Source organism: Staurois parvus, unplaced genomic scaffold (assembly GCF_062004578.1).
Source record: "Staurois parvus isolate SC_StPar_1 unplaced genomic scaffold, SC_StPar_1.0 ptg000216l, whole genome shotgun sequence".
NCBI lineage: Eukaryota > Metazoa > Chordata > Amphibia > Anura > Ranidae > Staurois > Staurois parvus.
In genome coordinates, this window is record NW_028318012.1 from 4,235,248 (window position 1) to 4,261,046 (window position 25,799).

The 25,799-nt window shown below is 40.4% G+C and overlaps 1 protein-coding gene across 3 annotated transcripts in view; it reads right to left on the minus strand.

Moving 5' to 3' along the window:
* Positions 1 to 5,443: 5,443 nt before the first annotated feature.
* The window catches only part of ORC4 (origin recognition complex subunit 4), a 71,336-nt gene continuing 50,980 nt past the window's right edge, over positions 5,444 to 25,799 (minus strand). For 2 of the 3 annotated variants that reach the window (XM_089679039.1, XM_089679041.1), the window contains exons 10-14: positions 15,676 to 15,762; positions 14,942 to 15,050; positions 11,943 to 12,038; positions 11,263 to 11,330; positions 7,078 to 8,273 (exon numbers count right to left, since the gene is read on the minus strand). In XM_089679039.1, the coding sequence (XP_089535165.1) occupies positions 8,091 to 8,273; positions 11,263 to 11,330; positions 11,943 to 12,038; positions 14,942 to 15,050; positions 15,676 to 15,762 (543 nt within the window). In that variant the 3' untranslated portion in view covers positions 7,078 to 8,090. Of the gene's footprint in view, positions 5,655 to 7,077; positions 8,274 to 11,262; positions 11,331 to 11,942; positions 12,039 to 14,941; positions 15,051 to 15,675; positions 15,763 to 25,799 lie in introns of those variants that run through there. The other variant, XM_089679040.1, reaches the window with a different exon arrangement.

The following is a 25,799-nucleotide window of genomic DNA, read 5'->3' on the forward strand; positions in this document are numbered from 1 at the left end:
TGGATTAAAGCATTTCTTCACCAATGCCAGAAGTCTGCCAATCAAAACAGGTGAGTTGGAAGCTCTGGTGCATGAAGAGAACTATGATTTAATTGGTATTGCTGAATCTTGGCTTCATTCTTCACATGACTGGGCCATTAATATTCCTGGCTATGTTCTCTTTCGGAGCGACAGGGTAAATAGGAAAGGTGGTCGTGTCTGTATCTATGTGAGAAGTGATCTCAGAGTGAGTGTGAAAGAGGACCCAGTTGATGAGGCTGAAGTATTATGGGTGGAACTGCACATGGGGGTGCGTACTACAAAGGTAAACATTGGAGTTTGTTATAGGCCTCCCAGTGTTAATGAGGAGGTGGAAACTCAGCTCCTTGCACAGATCGAAAGGGCTGCAAGGGCTGGGACAGTGATAATAATGGGGGATTTTAACCACCTGGAAATTGACTGGAGTAATGGTACTGCAGGAACAGTTAAAGGGCAAACATTTTAAAACCTACTACAGGACAATTTTATGGTACAGTTCAGAGGCCCCAGCTAGAAATGATGCTCTGCTGGACCTGGTAATCTCAAACCATGCAGAGCTTATTACAAATGTCCACATAAAAGAACATCTGGGTAGCAGAGTCAATAACATGATTTCATTTATTGTTAGCTGTAAACAGCAAGCACATATGGGAAAAATAAAAATGCTCAATTTTAAGAGAGCTAATTTTCCAAGGCTGAGAGCTGCTCTCCAAGACTTAGACTGGGAGGGAATATTGGCATAAATGAACACAAAACAGAAATGGGAGTTCTTCAAAAAGACTGTATGTGAACACACTGCAAAATATATTCCCATGGGCAATAAGTTTAAAAGGCTAAAAAAATAAAACCTATGTGGCTTATGGTTAAAAAAATCTATAGAGAATAAGAAAAGAGCTTTATTAAATATAAAAATGAAGGAATGCTATAATTGTTTAACCATTACAAAGAATATAACAGAATATGCAAAAAGGAAATAAAGGCCACAAAAATTGAAAACGAACGACAGATTGCAAAAGATAGCAGAACCAACCCTAAAAAATTCTTCAAATATATTAATAGTAAAAAGGTCCGGTCCGAGCATGTAGGCCCTCTACAAGATAATCTAGAGTGGGTGACTGGGGACAAAGAGAAGGCACATTTATTAAATACCTTCTTCAGCTCTGTGTATAGAAAGGAGCACAAGGGAGGTCTTGTCCATAATGGGCGTGGTATTGACACAGCTCCAGATGATCCACATTGGCTCAATTGATATGCAAAAATATTTAGACAGAATAAAGGTGAATAAAGCACCTGGACCGGATGGCATACACCCACGGGGCCTTAAAGAATTGAGCTTTGTCATTTCAAAGCCATTGTTTTTCATTTTTAAGGTCTCTTTAATGACTGGCATAGTACCACTGGATTGGCATAAGGCCAATGTGGTGCCAATACTTAAAAAGGGGTCAAAATCTTTACCAAGTAATTATAGACCTATTAGTTAAACTTCTATAGTTGGGAAGATACTGGAGAGTTTAATAAAAGATCACATAGATGAGTTCTTGCTGGAAAAAAATATTTTAAGCAACAGACAGCATGGATTCATGAAAGACAAATGTTGTCAAACAAATTTGATTTCGTTTTATGAGGTGAGCAAAATCTTGGACAGAGGGGTGGCGGTGGACGTGGTATACTTGGACAGAGGGGTGGCGGTGGACGTGGTATACTTGGACAGAGGGGTGGCGGTGGACGTGATATACTTGGACAGAGGGGTGGCGGTGGACGTGGTATAATTGGACAGAGGGGTGGCGGTGGACGTGGTATACTTGGATTTTGCAAAAGCATTTGACACAGTTCCCCACACACAGCTAATGTGTAAGGTAAAGTCTACAGGTTTGGAAAAATCAGTATGTAAATGGATAGAAAACTGGCTAAAAGATTGTATTCAGAGAGTAGTGGTTAATGATTCATACTCTGAATGGTCTAGGGCTGTCAGTGGTGTACCCCAAGGTTCAGTGTTGGGACCCTTACTTATTAATACATTTATAAACGATATAAAGTCTGGGATTGAAAATCCCATTTCAGTCTTTGCAGATGACCCCAAGCTGTGCAGTGGAATAACGTCCTTACAGGATGTCTCCAATTTACAAGCCGACCTCAATGCACTGTGTATTTGGGCTACTATGAGGCAAATGAGGTTTAATATTGATAAATGTAAGGTTATGCACTTCGGGGCTAAGAATATGCATGCATCATACATACTAGGGGGGGTACAACTGGGGGAGTCAATGGTGGAGAAGGATCTGGGGGTTCTGGTAGATCACAAGCTTAATAATGACATGCAATGCCAAGCTGAGGTTTCTAAAGCAAGCAAAATCCTCTCTTGTATTAAAAGAGGTATAGACTCCAGAGAGAGAGATATCATATTACCCCGGTACAAATCATTAGTAAGACCTCATCTGGAATATGCATTTTGGGCACCAATTCACAAAAAGAACATTGGGGAACTGGAGAAAGTACAGAGAAGGGCAACCAAACTGAGAAGAGGCATGGAGGAGCTCAGCTATGAGGAAAGATTAGAGGAACTGAATTTATTCTCTCTTGAGAAGAGGAGATTAAGGAGGGATATGATCACCATGTACAGTCATGGCCGAAATTGTTGGCACCCTTGATATTTCTCCAGGAAATCATGTATTTCTCACGAAACGTATTGCATTAACACATGTTTTGCTATACACATGTTTATTCCCTTTGTGTGTATTGGGACAAAACAAAAAAAGGGAGGAAAGAAAGCAAATTCGACATAATGTCACACAAACCTCCAAAAATGGGCTGGACAAAAGTATTGGCACCCTTTCACAACTGCGGATAAATAAGAATGTTACAAGCATGTGATGCTCCTGTAAACTCACCTGGGGCAAGTAACAGGTGTGGGCAATATAGAAATCACACCTGAAAGCAGATAAAAAGGAGAGACGTTCACTTAACCTTTGCATTGTGTGTCTGTCTGTGCCACACTAAGCATGGACAACAGAAAGAGGAGACGAGAACTGTCTGAGGACCTGAGAACCAAAATTGTGGCAAAATATCAACAATCTCAAGGTTACAAGTCCATCTCCAGAGAACTAGATTTGCCTTTGTCCACAGTGCGCAACATTATCAAGAAGTTTGCAACCCATGGCACTGTAGCTAATCTCCCTGGTCGTGGACGGATGAGGAAAATTGATGAAAGATTGCAACGCAGAATAGTCCGGATGGTGGATAAGCAGCCCCAAACATGTTCCAAAGACATTCAAGCTGTCCTGCAGGCTCAGGGAGCATCAGTGTCAGCGCGAACTATCCGTCGACATTTAAATGAAATGAAACGCTATGGCAGGAGACCCAGGAGGACCCCACTGCTGACACAGAGACATAAAAAAGCAAGACTACAGTTTGCCAAAATGTACTTGAGTAAGCCAAAAGCCTTCTGGGAAAACGTCTTGTGGACAGATGAGACCAAGATAGAGCTTTTCGGTAAAGCACATCATTCTACTGTTTACCGAAAACGGAATGAGGCCTACAAAGAACAAAACACAGTACCTACGGTAAAATATGGTGGAGGTTCAATGATGTTTTGGGGTTGTTTTGCTGCCTCTGGCACTGGGTGCCTTGACTGTGTGCAAGGCATCATGAAATCTGAGGATTACCAAAGGATTTTGGGTCGCACTGTAGGGCCCAGTGTCAGAAAGCTGGGTTTGCGTCCAAGATCCTGGGTCTTCCAGCAGGACAATGACCCCAAACATACGTCAAAAAGCACTCAGAAATGGATGGCAAAGAAGCGCTGGAGAGTTCTGAAGTGGCCAGCAATGAGCCCAGATCTAAATCCCATTGAACACCTGTGGAGAGATCTTAAAATTGCTGTTGGGAAAAGGTGTCCTTCCAATAAGAGAGACCTGGAGCTGTTTGCAAAGGAAGAGTGGTCCAAAATTCCGGGTGAGAGGTGTCAGAAGCTTATTGATGGTTATAGGAAGCGACTGATTTCAGTTATGTTTTCCAAAGGGTGTGCAACCAAATATTAAGTTAAGGGTGCCAATACTTTTGTCCAGCCCATTTTTGGGGTTTTGTGTGACATTATGTCATATTTGCTTTTCTGCCTCTGTTTTATATTTGTTCCAATACATACAAAGGGAATAAACATGTGTATAGCAAAACATGTGTTAATGCAATACCTTTTTTGTGTGAAATACTTGATTTTCAGGAAAAATATCAAGGGTGCCAACAATTTCGGCCATGACTGTATAATACATAAGGGGGGATATGATCTCCATGTATAATACATAAGGGGGGATATGATCTCCATGTATAATACATAAGGGGGGGATATGATCACCATGTATAATACATAAGGGGGGATATGATCTCCATGTATAATACATAAGGGGGGATATGATCTCCATGTATAATACATAAGGGGGGATATGATCTCCATGTATAATACATAAGGGGGGATATGATCATCATGTATAATACATAAGGGGGGATATGATCTCCATGTATAATACATAAGGGGGGATATGATCTCCATGTATAATACATAAGGGGGGATATGATCTCCATGTATAATACATAAGGGGGGATATGATCACCATGTATAATACATAAGGGAGGATATGATCTCCATGTATAATACATAAGGGGGGATATGATCACCATGTATAATACATAAGGGGGGATATGATCACCATGTATAATACATAAGGGGGGATATGATCACCATGTATAATACATAAGGGGGGATATGATCTCCATGTATAATACATAAGGGGGGATATGATCACCATGTATAATACATAAGGGGGATATGATCTCCATGTATAATACATAAGGGGGGATATGATCTCCATGTATAAATACATCAGTGGTTCATATAGTGAACTCGGTGTAGAGTTATTCACCCTGAGATCATCACAGAGGACAAGAGGGAACGCTTTACATCTGGAGGAAAAGAAATTTAATCTCCAAATACAGAAAGGTATCTTCACAGTAAGAGCTGTGAAAATGTGGAATAGACTCCCTCAAGAGTTACTTCTGGCCAGCTCAGTGGATTGCTTTAAAAAAGTCCTGGATTCTTTCTTAGATACACAGAATATAACTGGATACTAACATTTAGAGGTAAAGTTGATCCAGGGAATATCCGATTGCCTGTCGGGGGATCAGGAAGGAATTTTGTTTCCCTGCAGAAGCAAACTGGATCATGCTTTTCTGGGTTTTTTGCCTTCCTCTAGATCAACTGTGGGTATAGGATTATGACTTTTTTTTTTTTAATGGTTGAACTGGATGGACTTTTGTCTTATTTCAGCCAGACTAACTATGTAACTATGTGGAGTAATACCAACTGCACTCCACCTCTTATTACGGTTAGCAGTCTCCAGGAGTGGTGCCATGAGAAAAAAAACAAGGGAGGCGCCACTAAGTGTAGTATTAATTTGCGGTTTATAAGCAAAGGTGTTTCACACACAAGAGGGTAGAGCTGTGATCGCTTGTCATCAGAGATGCACAGGTACTTTGCAGCCCAATGTCCAGGGAAGGAGTCCCATTGTAACGGATGATGAGATACGCCGTCACCGCAGTCCCAGCAAGGAAACGCCAACCGGAAGTGGAGGAACCAGCATGGAACACATCTGGGGGGAGAAAGTGATGTCACCGAACGAGGACCAGTACTAATTGAAATATCAAGAGAAAACAAGCGCTAGATCTATGTGACAGGAGAAGCTGGGATGAAAGGTAATAACCTCAAAAACCTTCTGTAACACACAAATATCCTACACCATGCAGCGCTTAAATGGATCAACAATGTCCTTAATGAATATCAGTATAGCGTCTTTGTTTAAAAGAAGAAACAGGTATTCCACAATATTACAGATAAGTGAAGAATCGTGATGATATAATAGATAATAGTATGGTGACTTCGGTGGTAAATATAGCTGTAGAATGCACTAACCAGATCGTGCTTAATATCGCACATATAATTGATGGGATGAGGTCATCTAAGGTTGGACATCTAGAGCTCGGATCCGTTGTTAAACACCACCAGGAATATTAGTATTTCAGCCAGTGTATAGGAGTGATGCGATCCAAATCCACCAGGGGGAGCCGGCAGTCAAGGTGTTATCCAAGATCCACAGCTCAAAATCACAAATGTGTGTGATGTAGATGGAATCTCCCAGAGGGTGCCAGTGGTTAGCATGTCATCCCAAGGGCTCTTAAAAAGGTGGGCTCAAAGAAAAAAGAGCCCAAGCACAAAAAGTTCCATAGTGCAACACTGCTTTATTTAAATTGTGTATAAAATATATATTATAGTAACACTTACACTTTAAATAGCCTATTGGCACCTGGCCAGGTGCAGTATCCACGTGGTCGAGTCACAGAGAGCAACTTCCTGACATGTTTCGTCATGATTCTTCACCTATCTGTAATATTGAGGAATACCGGTTTCTTCTTTTAAACAAAGACGCTATACTGATATTCATTACGGACATTGTTGATCCATTTAAGCGCTGCATGGTATAGGATATTTGTGAGGACCAGTACTAGCAAAGGCAGGCTACGTGCTCAGAACTTGTCCCATCATTTGTAGCTCCATTTGTACATGCGATGAATGGATGACTGCCGTTCAAAAATTTCACTTGTTTTTAATGGATAAGTTCACCTTTTGACCCAAAATAATAAATGCACATTTTTTGCAGGTAAAAAAAAGTACATTTATTATTTTTGGTTGCAGGAGCATTGTACCAGCTAACAGCAGATCACTGATGCTAGGCAGGCCCGTACGGGCAAACAGATATGCAGGAATATTCATTGAACTATCACAGTTCTCCACAGCACCGTGGTAGTTCAGTTAGAACTACAAGACGACAGCCACTAAGGCGGGCAGGACTTGTGTCATTCATTCACAGTGTTCTGTGATTGAATGAACTACAACAGAGTGGGCGGAGCCCCATGCGTCCTTTAAAAAGTGACAGCTTGCACGGGGAACTCTTCCATGTACTTCATGCATTTTCAAATTAATGTAATTTCTGAAAGAAAACCACTGTCCGAAATTGGTTCAATCAAGAAATGTTTTTTTATTCTGCCCCTTCGAATTTTCCTGTCAATGTGGAAGAAAACGAACTTCAAATTTGACCCCACTAATGATTAGAAAAAACATTCTTAAAACGATAATTTTCAAATGAAAATTAATTTGTGTATGGCCATCATAAGTGACAGCAGGCGCAGGTTGTATCAAGCTATCTGCCTATGACAAGGGAGTATGCCATGCATAATATTACATTACAGTCCTGTCGGAAATCTGTAAAACAGCGTTTTAGGTCTTTTAAAACATTTTTTTACTTTCAATCAAAATTTTGATCTCTGAGTCTAATATGTACCAGATTCAACCTCTAAAAGTAAATACAGTATATTTCTCCTGTCTGTTATCCTCGGGGTGGATTAGACAGTTTGTTCCCTAACCATACAGCTGGTTATTTGTATTTAGCATTGCATATAGATATTCAAGAATAAATTTTCTTTTTAAATTTTACATATTAAATAAATTATATACCACATTTTTTTTTTTTAGGATTTTATTCGATTAATCGAAACAATAAATTGGCCAGCTAATAGATTATGGAAATAATTGTTATTTGCAGCCCTAAATTAAACAAATAACAATAGCCATTTAAAAACACAGTTTGCACATAGTAATCATTTCAGTGACTTGTACATTACATATTTAACCCCATTTATATGCTCAACTACGCATTCTTTGCATCTAAAAATGGTCCCATTAAATTATGCCAATGACATTGTAAAAAAATATATATAAATTTTAGAGAAGACAAGTACAAGATCTCTGCACCGAGGGGGAAACAACAACAGGCTTTGAACTCCACACCCCCTATCTCCAAATCTTCAGCTGCAACCTCAAAACTGGCCAGCTGCTGCATGGGACACAGAGAACTGAAGATTGCTGGGATCTGAACCCTACAGCTGAATTATTGCAAAGCCAATCGCTTGTCCCATCTAGATATCTTGCAGCTCAAAGGTTCTTCTTTATAGCATACAGAAAATAAAGCTTCTCAGCTGAGGGAGGACACTGCCCACTGCCGGACATCAGTTGGACAATTGGGATACTTCTGAAGAGCTTCCAGTATTTGGCTGTTATCAAGAAGTAGTTTCATCAGCCTATATTCTTTTTGAGTCCGAACGGAAAGGCCTTCCATGGGCTTGATCAGTTCCAGCTGGTGCAAATGTTCAAAAGCCTAAAAGTGAAAGGAAATGCATCTAACCAAAGCTTGGCAAAAACACAAAGGTTTATTATTAGAGAGCAAACTATGCTGCTTAATAAATATAGGATCAGTATGCACATCGAAGACATGCAATAAGATGCAAAGAAAGTAAAAAGAATTGCTGATAAATTATAGCCTTTATGTGTTTTCTCCCTGCAGAGAGATCAGTCTAGTGACTGACAGGTACAGAAAACAATGCAAAAACACTTTAAATTAGAACACAGCAATAATGTTAACCATCACTGATCCACAGAAAGGCTCTATGTATCTTACCTACACAGCCCGCTTTTTCATTTCACAATCTCATGACCTCTGTGTCCAATGGACACAGCCAATCACGGTGCTTGGAACGGCCATGGTATCAAGCGATCACTATGATTGGTCATGTAAACAAACAGGCATGAATGGTTTTCATTCATGACTGCTTGCTTAGTGTTGTAACCCTGCGATTGATTCACAGCCATCACATGGTACCAGACTCCCTGTACCATGTGATAAACTGTAGCCAATCACAACATATCAACAGAAAGCAAGATGTCATGAATAGAAAGCCATTCATGACAGTTAACTATTGCTTATAACATTGAACATCACTGTTAAAAACTAGGACAGTGGTAAAAAAAAAAAAAAAAAAAAAAAGGTTTTCTTTAAAAAAAAAAATTTAACATACTGTAACCAGTCAGTGTTCCTGATAACCACCACACCAGTTATATGATGATGCTGTACTGCACTGTTGACAGTATGTAATAAAAAAAAAAAAAATAGTAAAAAAATAAAATCACAACTTCAAAAAAAAAAAAAAAAAACAACTCACCGTTGCTCTTACTAAATACCTTGGTCTACTTTCCAAAAAGGGGTAATTTGGGGGGGTATGTGTTCTGTCCTGGCATTTAAAGGCCCCAAAAAATGAAATAGGCAGTCTGTACATCTGGACTAATCCAGTTTCAAATACAAATACCATAGTTTACAGACACTATAATTTTCACACAGACTAAATAATATACACTGATTTGAGTTAATTTTTAACCAAAGAAATGTAGTAAAATACATTTTGGCCTATATTTATGAAGAATGATTATTCATTTGCAAAATTTTAAAACAAACTAACTTTTTTTTTTATTTTTTAAGTATTTGTTTATAAAGCAAAAAATAAAAAACCCAGTGGTGATTAAATACCACTAAAAGAAAGCTCTATTTGTGTGAAAAAAATCATATAAAAGTTCATTTGTGCTCAGTGTTGCATGACTAAGCAATTGCCAGTTAAGATAGTACAGTGCTAAAATCGCAAAAAATGCCCTGGTCCTGAAGGGGGCAAAACCTTCCGGAGGTCAAATTGTGAAAGCACAAGTTTCCTTTTGTTTTTAAATAAATAGCATAGCAATTCTAAAAATGAAAGATGTAACTCCCATTACAATACTCCTGCCCTTTCTCTCTGGTGCTACCTACCGCAGATTCAGTGCCAGTTCTCTTGAGTTTCATTCAACCCACTTTCTGTGAGTGCAGGGCACCATGGATGTGTCTCCTGGTGGGGAGGATCACTAAGGCGCCCTGTACTCAGTACAATGATGCCGAGAACAGTGCATCCCCATATCAGTTAAGATAGATGCTGGGGTGTGCACTTTATAGTGGTTTTTTACAAGTTTTCTTTTCTATACATGCATGTGTGATCGTCTTAGAGTTAATACAGTGTTTCAGGGTTTAAAAGCTGTGTCTGAGTACATACTGTTTAAACATATTTAATAATGAAAATAAACAACAGCAAGAGAGATGTGAGATTCACATCCAAAACAACTTTAACCACTTGCCGTCCACCTGCTGTTTATAAACGGCAGGTCGGTGGCAGTCCAGGGGCGGGTTGCCATTCATAAACGGCACCCGCCTTTTCTAGCTGTGCGCACTCCCTGGGAGCGCGCAGCACCGCGATCCAGTGCCCGCTGTGTCCTCCGGACACAGTGAAACACTGATCATCGGACGGGACCTCTGTACGAGGTCCCGATCATGTGATCACTGATTGGCCAATCAGTGATCACATGCAAAGTAGTAAGCAAGATGTCACTTGTGACATCATTGCTTACTACGTGTGAAATCTGTGAATGATCACAGAGGTCACATGGTACAAGGCTATTCACAACAGCCTTGTACCATGTGACAAGCTGTTACCAATCACAGCTCACTCAGTATTTCTCAATGACTGCAAGAATGCAGACAGAGAGAAAGAGAAATGATTGCTTTTACATCCTATATGGGTGTAAAAGCAATCAGTGTAAAAAAAAAAAAAAAAAAATCTTCATCACCCCCTACAAGTAGTAGTGTCACCATGGTGACACTGTACTGCTAGGGTGACAGTATGTAAAAAAAAAAATAAAAAAAAAATATAAAAAAATAAAATAAAAATGTAAAAAAAATGTTTAAAAATTATGATTTTTGGTTATAAACTAATTTGGATTTTTTTTTTTTTTACTAAAAAAATAACGGAATAAATTTTGGCCAAGATTTATGATGAAATATTTATTTGCAAAATTTTTATTAAAAAAACACTTTTTCAAAATGTTTGGACTTTTTCATTTACATAGTAAAAAAAAATAAAAATCCCAGTGGTGAATAAATACCACCAAAATAAAGCTTTATCTGTCTCAAAAAAATTATAAAAAATTCATATGAGTACAGTATTGCATGACCGCGCAATTGTCATTCAAAGTGTGATAGCGCTGAAAGCTGAAAATTGCCCTGGACAGGAAGGGGGTGAAAGTGTCCGGACTTGAAGTGGTTAAGAAAAAGGTTACTCACATCATTTTTTAACTATGCATCACAAAAAAACTAAAGCTATGCAGTCTATAATGTTTCCACTAGATGGCGATGTGTCCATACAGCTCAGGACTCATCTGCATGAACTACAAGGCAGCCCACCATCCTCAGTAGCCCAATCTTATCACAAATACAAAGAATGCTGGAAACATCCTACCTTCAGCACTACAGCCTTCTCAAAGTTATACACGGAATGTGCCTTCCTCTGAACAAACTTCTGGAATTCTGCAGCAACAGAAATGAATACAAATGAACATTCCAATACAAAACATGTCACATGGGACACAACCACTTTTTGTACTGTACTGAGAGACTAAATAAACTACAATGGTTGTCCTATCCTTATGACATACTAGTTGCCAGGCGATCATATTGAGCTGATAATATCAATATTTAAGTGATAAAGGACAAAAAAAAAAAAAAAAACCCAACAGATTTACAGCTGAAGAGTCTTCACTTTTAGTTTGTTGCTGGATGCCACTTCCCAGACTGTAGTTTAAAGCAGAGCTTCACCCAAAATAGGAAATTCCGCTTCAGGTCCTCCTCCCCAGCTCACATTTATGAAATGGCACGTTTGGGGAGGCTGTACCTGATTTTGACATGTCACAGGTCCCAGAAGACTGCAGGACCGTTCAGCATGCGCAGTGGGACCCAGGCTGTGAAGCCACAAGATGTGGACAAAAGACAGGAGGTGAAAGCAGCTGGGTTGATGCATGCTAACACATTATGACATTGCCTTGCAGGGGAAAAGTTTTTTTTTTTTTTTGATCATCAAATTTAATACCACTTTAACTGTAAACCCCATGGTTGCATCTACCACAGAAAAACAGATCTCACCATTGTGGACCATCTGGAAATTGAAAGGCTCCCCTTGGTAGGTATCTTGTAAGTGCTTCATAGCGATTACTAAACACATCTCCAAAACAGACAGCCCTGCAGACAAGACAGACCAGAGAAAAACACCATAATAAAAGGAATAAACCAGCAGTCAACCATTCACAAGCAGCTTTGTTTAATACATTTTCCAGTACGCAGTTCACCAGATAGCGAGGAGACCTCAATTAAAACCTGCTGCTAAAATCACAATAAAAACAGAAGTCTCTGGTGCTAAACGCTCTCAATTAGCATGAAGTATTTTGAATCCTTGTGCTTCCAGCATTAGTATATAGAAAGGAAGGTATATTATGTTTACTGATTTTAAACTTTTGTTTTTTTTACAGATGCTTCCTTTAAAGTGATACTAAAGGATACTACTTATACAGTACATTGCTCTGTATGCACATACACTCCCCCTCCAGTATTTATTATTTATTTCAGGTACTTCTATAGCGCCATCAATTTACGCAGCGCTTTACATATATATTGTACATTCACATCAGTCCCTAACCCTCAAGTAAGCCATGATCCCACTTCCTCTTCACAGGAGTTTGACTAACAGCTGCAGGAGTGTATGGCTTTGCTTTCAGTGTCTCCTGTGAAAGGAGGGAGTGAAGGGAGCACCTACATTTAGCCAGATAAGTGTTTAGGGCAGGGCTTGATAAATTTGCTTTGAATCTAGAAGCCAGTTAAAAAAAAGTTAGGAGCCAGATTTTTTTGTTTTTTTTTTTGTGTTGCGTAGTTGTCAGTGCCTGGGGCAAGGCAACCTTTGAGTGAGAAGCTTCACGCGATGTGATCTGCTGTGCGACAATCACGGCACCACGTTTTAAGTGCCATTAAAAATGATGGCTCCTGAACCTGCATTTTGCGATCACAGCGATTCTGCCACAATCCCAAAATGTCCAGGTGTGAATTTAGTCGTCCTGATTCACACATATACTATTCTGGATTTGTTTTCAAACTCACAGATTCACATGACAGGCTAGATATTACTGACACTGCTCAATCGACCCCAGGAGTCCAGAGCTCTGTGACCAAGCCCCCCCGGTGGGCGGGGTGAAAAGCATCAGAGGGCCCAGTACAGTGGCTGGGGCCATTCCTCAACATTGTACTCATGGGGTCGGTCGAGCAGTGTCCATCCCTTCACTTGTATTGACTGACACTGGAATCGCTCAGACTTGTATTTGACTATTTTTAGGCTGTGGCTCCCATCCTTCAACCCTCCTACCATCAATTGCATGGGAGCCACAGGTGATCGGTGTTGGTGGGGGGAGAATAGGGTTGGAGATGAGTGCTGCAGAGGAAGGGGACAGAGGGGGGAGTGGCGAACATTAAAACTGGAGAGTGTGTGCTAGAGAAGAGATACATAAGAAAGATAGGTGTGTGTTAGAGGTGGAATCCCACTAGGGAATGACCATTAAATGACCATTCTGTGTGCTGGAGCACAGATCTCATTGGGAAAGGACCAGAAAGAGGTTGATTTGCACAGAGGCAACGTGAACGTGAAACTTAGAAATTACTGTATTTAATATAGGAAGCTGAACATAACTTGATTTATGTTTTATAAATTAGCATTGGTCTGTTTTTGCTCAGAGATGTGAACATCCAAAACAAGGGGTTCATTTTATATAAGGGAGGGTTTAATCAGGGGGGGGCATTATGGTAGAGCATCACACGTATCACCAATATGAGATGCTATAGTGCATAGAACACTAACTGAAAAAGCAAAGAACAACATGTCAAGTGCTGTATCATAAGACAGCCGAGTGCACTTCTTAAGTGGTTCAACAACCCAGAAACTAATTTGTTGCCGTGGGTCACCACACACTGTGCATTTTCTCTACTCTTCGTAGAACAGAACTATCAAATGTTCAATAGTTCCAGATTCACATATCCTATATGTAGAGCTGTGAGGGAGAAGCTGTATTGTCTCCATCATGGTAGAACATGGCTTCATAATACCATAACTCTGCCCATACATAAAAAGTCATTTCTGTTGTGTCAAACCAGGGCAGTCGCACTATGATAGCCCTTGCCACCCACCATGACACCACAGTATGAAAGGAAGGGCTAAGTGGGATGATGCTTTTAAATGCTGTAAATTGGCTTACATATGAAAATGTCCAATACATCAAGTGTGCAAAGGTGTAGCAGTTCAGAGAAGCAAGAATGAAAGGTCACATGACATGTCACACATACACCATATGACCAAACATTAGTGGACACCTGACTATCAGGCCTACTATATGGCCAAATGTATGTGGAACCCTCCGAACTAATGAATTCAGTTGACTGGGTACTGCTAATGCTACAGCATACAAAGACATTTCATCTTTACAGATAATTCTAATGTTTTGGAAAGCAATTGGCAAAACCTCATATACGTGTGATGGCCAGGTGTCCACAAACTTTGGTAATAAAGTGTACCTACAGTATGTGTTTAACTGTATTGCAGGTACTGCAAGTGGAAATCATATTGGATGCATTCATACTTATTCCTCACTAAATATAAAGCTGCAATGTCTCTACATGTTCCCAACACAATCCATCAGAGAGCAGTATAAGCTCATTTTTGCAGTGCTGCAAGAGTCAGGAAATATTGCTCTTACCCAAGCAGCAATAGTCTATGCCAGCCTTTCTCAAAATTTTACCTTGGGAAACCTTTGAAATAATTTTCAGGTCTCTGGAAACCATTGCTAAAAACAATCCAATGGAGGTCAGTGGGAAGAATGCACCCTTAGATAGGTCATCAGAATGTCACCCTTAAAGATAGTTAAAAAGATCATTGGTATCATGCCGCTGATTCTGCCAGGTAGCGTTGGCCCTGGAAATTTATAGGCACCATCAAATGGGAGGTCATTTAGCCACAGCTCAAGGAAACCCCTAGTAACCTCTGGAGGAGTCCTAGGGTTCCATGGTACCCTGGCTGAGAATGCCTAGTCTATACAGATCCTCCTCACCATGCAGAATATTGGCTTTTGAGTCCACACTGCGAAGTCTGTTGGCCTCTACAAAGTCCACTGCATTCAGATGAGGGTGAGACACGCATACTCTACATACAGCCAGCAGCTGAATAAAAAAAAAAAAAAGCAGAAGTTAAACACTTTTAAAATTTACAGAAACAAAGAAAAAAAAAACACACACACAAAAATCTTAGAGAGGATCTGTGGTAAAGCTATGTATATCAAATAATTTATACAGTAATGTTATACATGGAAATACCTTTTGAATGAAGTATTGCTTGCTTACTAATCCAGAAGTTCAACTACACACATTTAATAATATGCTACTACTTTCTATATAAAATAGTCAGCTTACCCCCCCTTCCCTTCTCTACCCGCTACTTTCCCTGCGGATGTGGTGCTGGTACTAAAAAAAGAGTACACATACACAGTGAAACAGTTAAGGGCACTGCATCCTAATACTGATGTGGCATTAGTTTTATTACAGCAGTTACTATTCACCGTGCCCGTTTCACCTATTTATGGGCGATATAGAATATAGAACATCAATCTATCACAATGAATAGGTGAAACGGTGAACAGTCAGGACCAGTGCCAGCAACCAGGGCATCCTAATGTGTTTTTTTTTCTTCTCTCTCTCATACACACACATCTTTATCTATCTATCTTTTGTTTTTTTTGTAATGATAGGCCATAATTCTATTTTGATTACAACTTGTATACCAACTTACCAATAGCATGTGCAGCGATCGCAGATCCTTTGAAGAATTGAACTGTTTCTGCAGGATGTCTTCCACAGTCTTATTTTCATGGAGACTCTATAAAAAAAAGAGAAATTTGAAATATTAAATTTGAAATCAAAACATGCTAGGGCTGTAAGGGCCATCTGCCTCGATATTTATGCTGAATTCTAGACAAACAACTAAATACACATTAAAAATATATAAAGAAGCAGCATAGCCTGAAAACATTTGTATTTGTTCACCTATTCCTGAATTTTGCACAGCATTCCACATAACACAGTTCTGTCTAGCAGGGTGTGGGGCATGATTTTTTTTTCTGCTGAAGTTTCACTTTCACAAAGTATAGCTAAAGGCAAAACATTTCTTACGTTGGGTTTCTATTGCTTTCTGTGCCCCCAATAGGGAGAATCATCCTCTCTATTTGTCCTGTTTACCATCATCACTCACTGTATAGCTGAAAGAAGATTCCAAATTTTTAGTTGTCAACAGAACAGGAATAGAGAGGATATCTTCCAATGGGGACACTAGTTCTGGTAAACTTGGTGACAACCAGGGGTTCTTTAACTTTGGAGGGATTTCCTCTCACTTCCCGATTTGACAATAGGACAGGAGTGAAGAGAAATGGTTAAAAAAAAAAAACCCTGATATTTAAAAATGACTGATTACAGAGCTGGATTCAGTTGTGCCTATTAGCTTTTCATGATGTTCTGGTTTAAATGAAACAGGTTGCCTGGCTGTTAGACTGAGCCTGTCATGTCATATCTTTATCATCTCAAATCTAAGTTGTTGGCGCAACAAGGATGCATAAAGTAAAGTAAGACCAAAATCTGGTCTACTGATTTTCATGCTTGTTTTTAGGACAAAAGCATTAAAGCCATAATATCAGCACGGAAGACAGGCAACTAACAAAGAAATATGGAAGTTACCATTGCTGACTACTTATTAAAGCACAGCTTTCCTTATAAAGATATATGATCAAGAATGACATTCTGTTAGATATCTGACCTTGGGTTGCTGGGAACTACCATAGTCAGGGTTAATGTGGAGTAGATGTGTATTCATGGCCAATGCTGCCTGCTGTTCTCTACATTTTCCCACCACCAAAGCACCATGAAAAATTCCCCTGCTTTAAATATTACAGACTGGCAGAAAGCTTGTCACATACCATACCTGGATATACCAAGTTTGTATGGGGGTCCTGCTTTGGGGAGCCACTGAATTAAGGGCATATACCTGATGGTGCCTGCTACCAAAACGACGGCCTTTCTTTCTATAGTTGTACTTTGGTATACAATTGCTTTAAGAAGGCTCCATGGATTTGTGTGCTCACAATAAAATCCTTTTCTTGGATTCCATCAAGGGACACAAAGTCTTAAACCTTTGGAACATGCAAAAGCAGTCCAACGGAAGGGTATAAAACAAAGCAAACAACCTCTAACAACCCCAACATGAACAAAAGAAAAATTACCTTCAGCTCAAAATTCACCTGAATAACCTTAGTCCCGAAGCTGGCATGATAAAAGGATGAAAATGTCCACCTAATACATCTTAGAGAATGGGTGAACAGAAGACTAAGTAGCACCCTTGAAACAGGCCTGATGCTGAAAAGTCTAAGAGATGCTCACAGCCCACGTGGAGCAAGTCTTAACTGGAAAAGGGTGAACCTGACCCTTAAGACCAGAAAGCCTGAACAACGGGTCTGTCTTAGCCAACTAGAGATTGTTGATTAAGAAGAAACGGTGCGTTTCCTGCGCCAGTGAAGGATGACAAAATGGGAATCAGTTTTCGTGAAAGAAACCGTGACTGATAGATTTGTGCATTTCCTTTTGGTGAACAAGAGCCAGACAGAGATACAGAAGAACACCCTGATTAAGGTGGAAAATAGAGATCATCTTGACCTGGGTCCTCAATAACATCTTGTACTTGTGCAGGCCCAAGAAGGGTCCTTTGCAGCATAAAGCCGCTAGCCTAGTCACTTGCCTAACCAAGGTGATGGCCCACAAAAACACCCTGTGGGTCAGGACAGGGAGCTGAATGTCTCCAACAGGTTTAAAGCAGCAGTTTCTAAAGCAATAAAAGAACCAAAATTTAAATCCTATTAAAACCAAAGGGGATTGAACTGCACAAGGGTTTCTGCAACTGGCCTTTGACGATACTAAGAGCTAAAATGTTGGTCAACAAGGATATAAGCTACAAAGAAAACCAGGGTGAAAGTTCTTTGACTCATACCACATACTACGGTAAACCATGCTGGAAGTAGAGATTCCAGCCCTGAATATTGTAGTAATCCAACATATATATATCCCTATCCATTAGAACCTGGTCTTCAACAACCATGTCGTTAAAGCCAGCGGCCAATAAGCAAGGTGTTAAATCTGTCCTAACAACAGATTTGTTGGTCTGGCAATGCCCACATTATGTCAGAAATAAAGGAAAAATAAAAATAAAAAAAGGGTTCAAAAATCAACTCGCCAGCCAGCTTGCCAACAACCAAATTAACCTGTCTAACAGTATGCATTAAAAACAGGGGTTTAGTTAGCACACATTTGCAAATACATAAAGCCACATCACGGCACCCTGATATTCTGTGGTCCTAACTCTACAAATTTGAGAGTCCCCATAGTAGAGGCACATGCATTTAAAGGATAGACCAAGGGCAGGTGCACATAAAGGGAGCCCACCCCTCTTAAAAGGTATAGGAGTGCAAAAAACACCCAGCATTTTGTCTGCAAGAAGTCTTTCCAGGTCGTACCATATCCTCCCAGGACAATCTTGAACAATTAAGATAACCGAATGCCTTCCATTTCAAACCAGCAAAGCAGACAAGAAAAGTTTGAGAAAAAAAAAAGCATAGGGCCTCATACAGACAAAAAAGGTAAGGTGGCTTCTAGAATGAGGAACCCTGACCTGGGATTTTGACATTTCTCCAAGGGAAGGAATACATTGGCTTGAAAAGTGTCCAGCCCCAGCCCCAGATATCCCAAAGACAGCACGTCCCTGAACTCTCTGAAGACATTCAAGACACCATTAAAGCCCTCCTTGGCAGCAATTCTTCAGGCCCGGATGGTTTTACATACTACTACAAAACATTTCAACATATCTAAACCCCACCCCACATATGTGCAGCATTTTTAACAGCTTCTTACAAGGAATCTCTCCATCTATGAAACATTCATATCTTATGGCTATCCAAAAATTAAAAAAAGGGAAAAGATACCTTCAACTGTGCCAACTTCCTTGTCAACAGGCTCGTCCAGATTCTTCTAGCCCTAATCCACAAAGATCAAGTGGAAATCCTATCCTTTTGTCAGTTAGGAGACAACACTTGCAGAGCCATCAAACTAATGCACATTATCCAAAACAAGGAGGAAAAGGCGGTGTTGTCCTCAGCTAAGAAGCTGAAAGAGTGTTTAACTGCTTTAGATGGCCTTGTCTCTGTGACCCTAGAACATATAGGTGTCAAGTACTAACTTAACAGCTATTCAAGCCTTATACACTGTATTCTCCTCTTACAGTTGTGTTCAAAATAATAGCAGTCAGACATCACTAACCTGATCAATCACTGTTTTTGGTAGAAATGATATTTCTACATGGCAAATAATTTACTAGCAGGTGTAGTAGAGTAATAGAAATCCAACAGACCCAACAGTCATGACATGCATGCTGCTGATTCTGTGTAATTGAATCACTCATTGAAAGGGGCATGTTCAAAATAATAGTAGTGTGGAGTTCTATTAGTGAGGTCATTCATTCTTTGAAAAACAGGTGGCAATTATTGCCCTTATTTAAGGAAGGAAGGCAGCAAATGTTGTACATGCTGGTTACAGTGCATTTCTCTCTGAAATTCTGAGGAAAATGGGTCATTCCAGACATTGTTTAGAAGAACAGCGTACCTTGATTAAAAAGTTGATTGGAGAGGGGAAAACATATAAAGAAGTGCAGAAAATGATAGGCTGCTCAGCTAAAATGATCGCAAATGCTTTAAAATGGCAACCAAAACCTGAAAGACGTGGAAGAAAGCGAAAAACTACCATTCGAATGGAAAGAATAGCCAAAATGGCAAGGACTCAGCCAACAATCAGCTCCAGGAAGATCAAAGAAGATGTAAAGTTCCCTGTGAGTACTGTTACAATTAGAAGACGCCTATGTGAAGCCAAGCTATCTGCAAGAAGCCCCCGCAAAGTCCCACTGTTGAAAAAAAGACGTGCTGAAGAGGTTACAATTTGCCAAAGAGCACATTGACTGGCCAAAAGAGAAATGGCGCAACATTTTGTGGACTGATGAAAGTAAGATTGTTCTTTTTGGGTCTAGTGGCCGGAGACAGTTTGTCAGACGACCCCCAAACACTGAATTCAAGCCACAGGACACTGTGAAGACAGTGAAGCATGGTTGTGCAAGCATCATGATATGGGGATGTTTCTCATACTACGGTGTTGGGCATATTTATCGCATACCAGGGATCATGGATCAGTTTGAATACATCAGAATACTTGAAGAGGTCATGCTGCCTTATGCTGAAGAGGAAATGCCCTTGAAATGGGTGTTCCAACAAGACAACGACCCCAAACACATCAGTAAAACGTGCAACATCTTGGTTCCAGACCAACAAGATTGATGTTATGGAGTGGCCAGCCCAATACCCGGATCTTAATCCAATAGAAAACTTGTGGGGTGACATCAAAAATGCAGTTTCTGAGGCAAAACCAAGAAGAATAGTAAATAGCAAGAATAGTAAGAATAATGTAAAGAAGAATACAAACACCGCTATTTTTTTGAACAGTCTAATATTCACTTTTCTTAAATTTTTTTTAGAGGAACAACACAAATTTGATATATTTATCATCAGGTTTTGATTTGGAATAGAATGTGTAGTGTTCCCAATGCATTTGTGTGTATGGAAATAAAAGCTATTAGAAGGATTTTGAGCTTTATTCACTTTTTTCAAACACACTGCTATTATTTTGAACACAACTCTATGTGAACCTACCCTCGGCCACATCCACCTTATTTCTCTCTTATTTGTATCATACATAGAACCTTTGCAACTACAATTTGCAGCTTCTCAGATTGGAATATCTCCACGCAGATCATTTAAGCCTTCCCTTATCGCAGATAATATAATCCTCACACTTACCCAACAGTTGATTACTCTTGCAAACCTACATACCCCATTATAGAATTTACAGCTCTTCTGGGGTACAACATCAGCGACTTTAAATCAGAAGTTCTACCTATGAATTTAAAAATCACAAACCTTAGGCCTCTCTCCTCTTCATATCGCTACTCTTGGAACACCCAAGACAATTCACTATTTAGGCATCAACTTGACGCCCAACTCCAAAACTGTACGATGCCAACTATCCCCACTTGCAGGAAATAAGACAACTTTTACACTACTAGGTACTACATAACATCAAAATGATTATACCATCTAAGCTACTTTCCTATGTCACAAATGTCAGAGCTCCTAAGTCAAAACTCAAAATTTCCAACAAGATCTACTTTGTCACCTGGGAAGAATGCAGAAGGCAGCAACACTAAAGCAATTCTCACAGCACCTAAAACTTGTAGGGGACTAGCATTCCCTAACTGCATAAACTACTAGTACTACTCATCTTCCCTAAGATAAGTGATTCTCTGGTCATTTTTATACTCCAACAAGAAATGTTCTGAGCCTGAAAAATTAATAATTACCACAGGGCACAGCAGCACTTTACTTCAGGGCCCAGCTATCAACCTAAAGAACCTAGACCTCCTTTGCACAATGAAATTCACAAAAAGGATCTGGAACATATGCAAAATCAAATTCCATTTGACGACTACTACTTTCCCTATGATTTCCTCTCTCTATACACCAGTTATACCAGATAGTCACACTCATCACATGGTATTGCCATGGAAACTGAAACCTCTCTTTCACATAAGCGATGTCACAGACATGAGGACTAAAACTTTTACCAGTCTATACTCTTCAGGAACGATATCAATTAAACACCCAGATCCCTTTGAATTATGTCCAAATAAAACACTGTGCACATTCCATCGCGCCTATTTCTGTCCCCACACCTTTTAAAACCCTTTGCAACATGTAGAGCAGGGGTGTCAAACTGGCGGTTCTCCAGCTGTTGTGAAACTACAAGTCCCATCATGCCTCTGCATTTGGGAGTCATGCTTCTGTCAATCTTGCAATGCCTCATGGGACTTGTAGTTTGGCAACAGCTGGAGGGCCGCCAGTTTGACACCCGTGATGTAGAGAGCTAATTTCAAATATCTACAAAAATCCTAAAATTATCCATCATACATCCCCACCCTCGAAACAACTCAATGCCTAAATGGGAACACATATTAAACAGAGAATTTACTATGGCAGAGCGGGGTACATTCTGGGCCATAGCATGCAAAACTTCTGTAAACCCAGTTTAAAAGCCTCTACTGTTGCTACCATAGACCTCTTACAGACGTGCTGGCCACCGGAAAGGCTACTTTGCTGGCAAAAATCTCTAAGGGAATACACTTAATGGGTTCAAAGGGTGCTTTCTGCAACACAGAGAAAACATGTTAAGGTTCCAGGGAAGCACTGGGTACTGCAAAGGGGGCCTGATACAAGAAACACCTTGAATAAAAGGTTTTTATAATAGAATAGGAAGTCAAAGGCCTTTAGAAAAGGTTGTATAAGTCTGAAAATCCAGCGCTGGGCCGGATGGCAGCGTCTCTCCGCTGTCTTCCTCCTCACAGGGTGGACGGATAGCAGTGGGAGCCATTGACTACTGCTGCTGTCAATCAAATCCTGTAATGCTGCCAGTATCTATAGAGAAATCGCGCCCAAGCGAGTGCCCCCATAAAAAGCGGCTTCCTATTGGGGCACGCACCGAACAGGCAGAGCCAGAAGCACCAGAGGGGGACCACAGAAGAGAAATATCGGGGCTGCTCTGTGCAAAGACATTGCACACAGGAGGTAAGAATAACATGTTTAATGTTGAAAAAAATTTGAAAGTTTACAATAATTTTAAATAGACTGTGCTCACAAAAGGTGAAGTAAGATTTCCAGATATGACAATAAATCTTCCTGGAAGTATCCAACAGCCATAGGTTACATACAGTAGTCAGACAAAAAAAAAAAAATTAGAAACACTACATTATTTGCAGGTGTGAAAGTGACAACATGTTTTGCACTGAAAGCGGAAGTGATGCAACATTCTTTTGCTTTCCCTGTGTGGTGAGACACCTAGCTAACAGGTGGGAAGCCTCAATTTCGTCACTCAATGAGTGCGCTACTAGTAATACAGAGCCATGTCAGAGCTTACTGAGCTTCAGAGATGGCAAACTGTTGGTGCCCGCTTAGCTGGTGCCTCTGTAGCCAATTAATCTGTGGTGTCACGAGGTAGAGTATCAAAGTTTATGACGACATATACAGTTTCCAGGAAAACGTCGCCTGATTAGCAAAAGCGCAGTCGCAATGGTCAACTGACCGAAGGAGACAAAAAAGGACACTGCACAAGATTGTTACCCGGAATAATAAAACAACTTCTGCAAAAGTGACTGCAGAGCTCAATATCAGACTTCATGGTACGGAGATTGAGCTCTGCAGTTACTATATGGAACACTTACGTATTTATACATGTTGGTCATATACCTCCTTAATCTCTTTTCAAGAGAGAAGAAATTCAGCCGTTTCCTCACAGTTGATTTCTTCCGTGCCTCATTTTGGTTGCCCTTCTCAGCACTTTCTCCAGTTCTCTGATATCCTTTTTGTGAACTGGTGCCTAAAATTGAACTGCATATTTACAGTATCTCACAGAAGTGAGTACACCCCTCACATTTTTGTAAATATTTTATTCTATCTTTTCATGTGACAATACTGAAGAAATGACACTTTGCTACAATGTAAAGTATTGAGTGTACAGCTTTTATAACAGTGTAAATTTGCTGTCCCCTCAATATAACCCAACACACAGCCATGTCTAAACCGCTGGCAACAAAAGTGAGTACACCCCTAAGTGAAAATGTCCAAATTGGGCCCAATTAGCCATTTTCACAATGTGTCAATATTTTGTGTGGCCACCATTATGCTCCAGAACTGCCTTAACCCTCTTGGGCATGAGGTTTACCAGGGCTTCACAGGTTGCCACTGGAGTCCTCTTCCACTCCATGATGACATCACGGAGCTTGTGTATGTTAGAGACCTTGTGCTCCTCCACCTTCCCTTTCAGGATGCCCCACAGATGCTCAATAGGGTTTAGGTCTGGAGACATGCTTGGCCAGTCCATCACCTTTACCCTCAGCTTCTTTAGCAAGGCAGTGGTCGTCTTGGAGGTGTGTTTGGGGTCAGTATGTTGGAATACTGCCCTGCGGTCCAGTCTCCAAAGGGAGGCGATCATGCTCTGCTTCAGTATATCACAGTACATGTTGGCATTCATGGTTCCCTCAATGAACTGTAGCTCCCCAGTGCCGGTGGCACTCATGCAGCCCCAGACCATGACACTCCCTCCACCATGTTTGACTGGAGGAAGACGAACTTGTCATTGTACTCTTCACCTGGTTGCCGCCACACACTTGACACCATCTGAACCAAATCAGTCTATCTTGGTCTCATCAGACCACAGGACATGGTTCCAGTAACCCCATGTCTTTAGTCTGCTTGTCTGCAGCAAACTGTTTGCGGGCTTTCTTGTGCATCATCTTTAGAAGAGGCTTCCTTCTGGGACGACAGTCATGCAGACCAATTTGATGCAGTGTGCGGCGTATGGTCTGAGCACTGACAGGCTGAACCCCCACCCCTTCAACCTCTGCAGCAATCATACGTCTATTTATCAAAGACAACCTCTGGATATGACGCTGAGCACGTGCACTCAACTTCTTTGGTAGACCATGGCGAGGCCTGTTCTGAGTGGAACCCGTCTTGTTAAACCGCTGTATGGTCTTGGCCATCTTTATGTAGAGCAACAATTCTTTTTTTCAGATCCTCAGAGAGTTCTTTGCCATGACCAGTGACCAGTATGAAAGAGCGAGAGCAAAAACACCAAATTTAACACACCTGCTCCCCATTCACACCTGAGACCTTGTAACACTAATGAGTAACATGACACCGGGGAGGGGAGGGAAAATGGCTAATTGGGCCCAATTTGGACAATTTCACTTAGGGGTGTACTCATTTTTGTTGCCAGCGGTTTAGACATTAATGGCTGTGTGTTGAGTTATTTTGAGGGGACAGCAAATTTACACTGTTATACAAGCTGTACACTCACTACTTTACATTGTAGCAAAGTGTAATTTCTTCAGTGTCCTCGTGAATGGTACCGTGACATCACATGACGACATTGCGCATGTATGTGGCAGTTCCGTTCCTCTCGGCATGGCCGGCGACAGGTGTGATGACACCATCATGCCGCACGTGACATACAGGTACCGTGAGCATGGGTAATGGACCACAGCCATAGAGGACACAACCAATGTGGACGTCCACCTCACCTCACACACTGGACTGCCCAAGATTGTGCGGGAAGGCCAAAAAGGGGAAATCAACCGAAAATTACCAGAAGTTCCCCCATGTCTGCACTGGAGGGGACATATGGCCTAACCAAAAAGGAGAAAGGAAACCAGCAAGATAGTCTGCAAAGACCAGAGGACAAAAACAAAAAAGAAAAGGAGCAAATCAAAACATATTATACAATATTCATACAAATTTTTGACCCTATAACATACCAATTATTGTTACACTAACAAAATGCTAAACAATAAAGGATCAAAATATTCATAGAATCAAACTAACTAAACAAACGAAAATATATATTGATAGTACAAACAAAAAAACATGGCAGGGAGGGAGAAGTGTTGGGAAGAATAAAATTAATGATTTAATCTGTCTTCCCTAATAAAAAACCTTTTAAAATAATATCAACTGGTTCACTCTCTTGTAATTACATTCTTAATGACATTGAAAACAGACATCAAGGTCCCCCTTAAAGTAAAAAATCATTTCAGTAATTTTCTTCCACCAAGCACCAATCCTAACGTCTCTCTTTTCCTGAAACGTGTAAATCAGGATATTGAGAAACTACCTATAACAACTCCTTTACATACTGATCTGTCCAACATTGAGAAACAAGCACTAC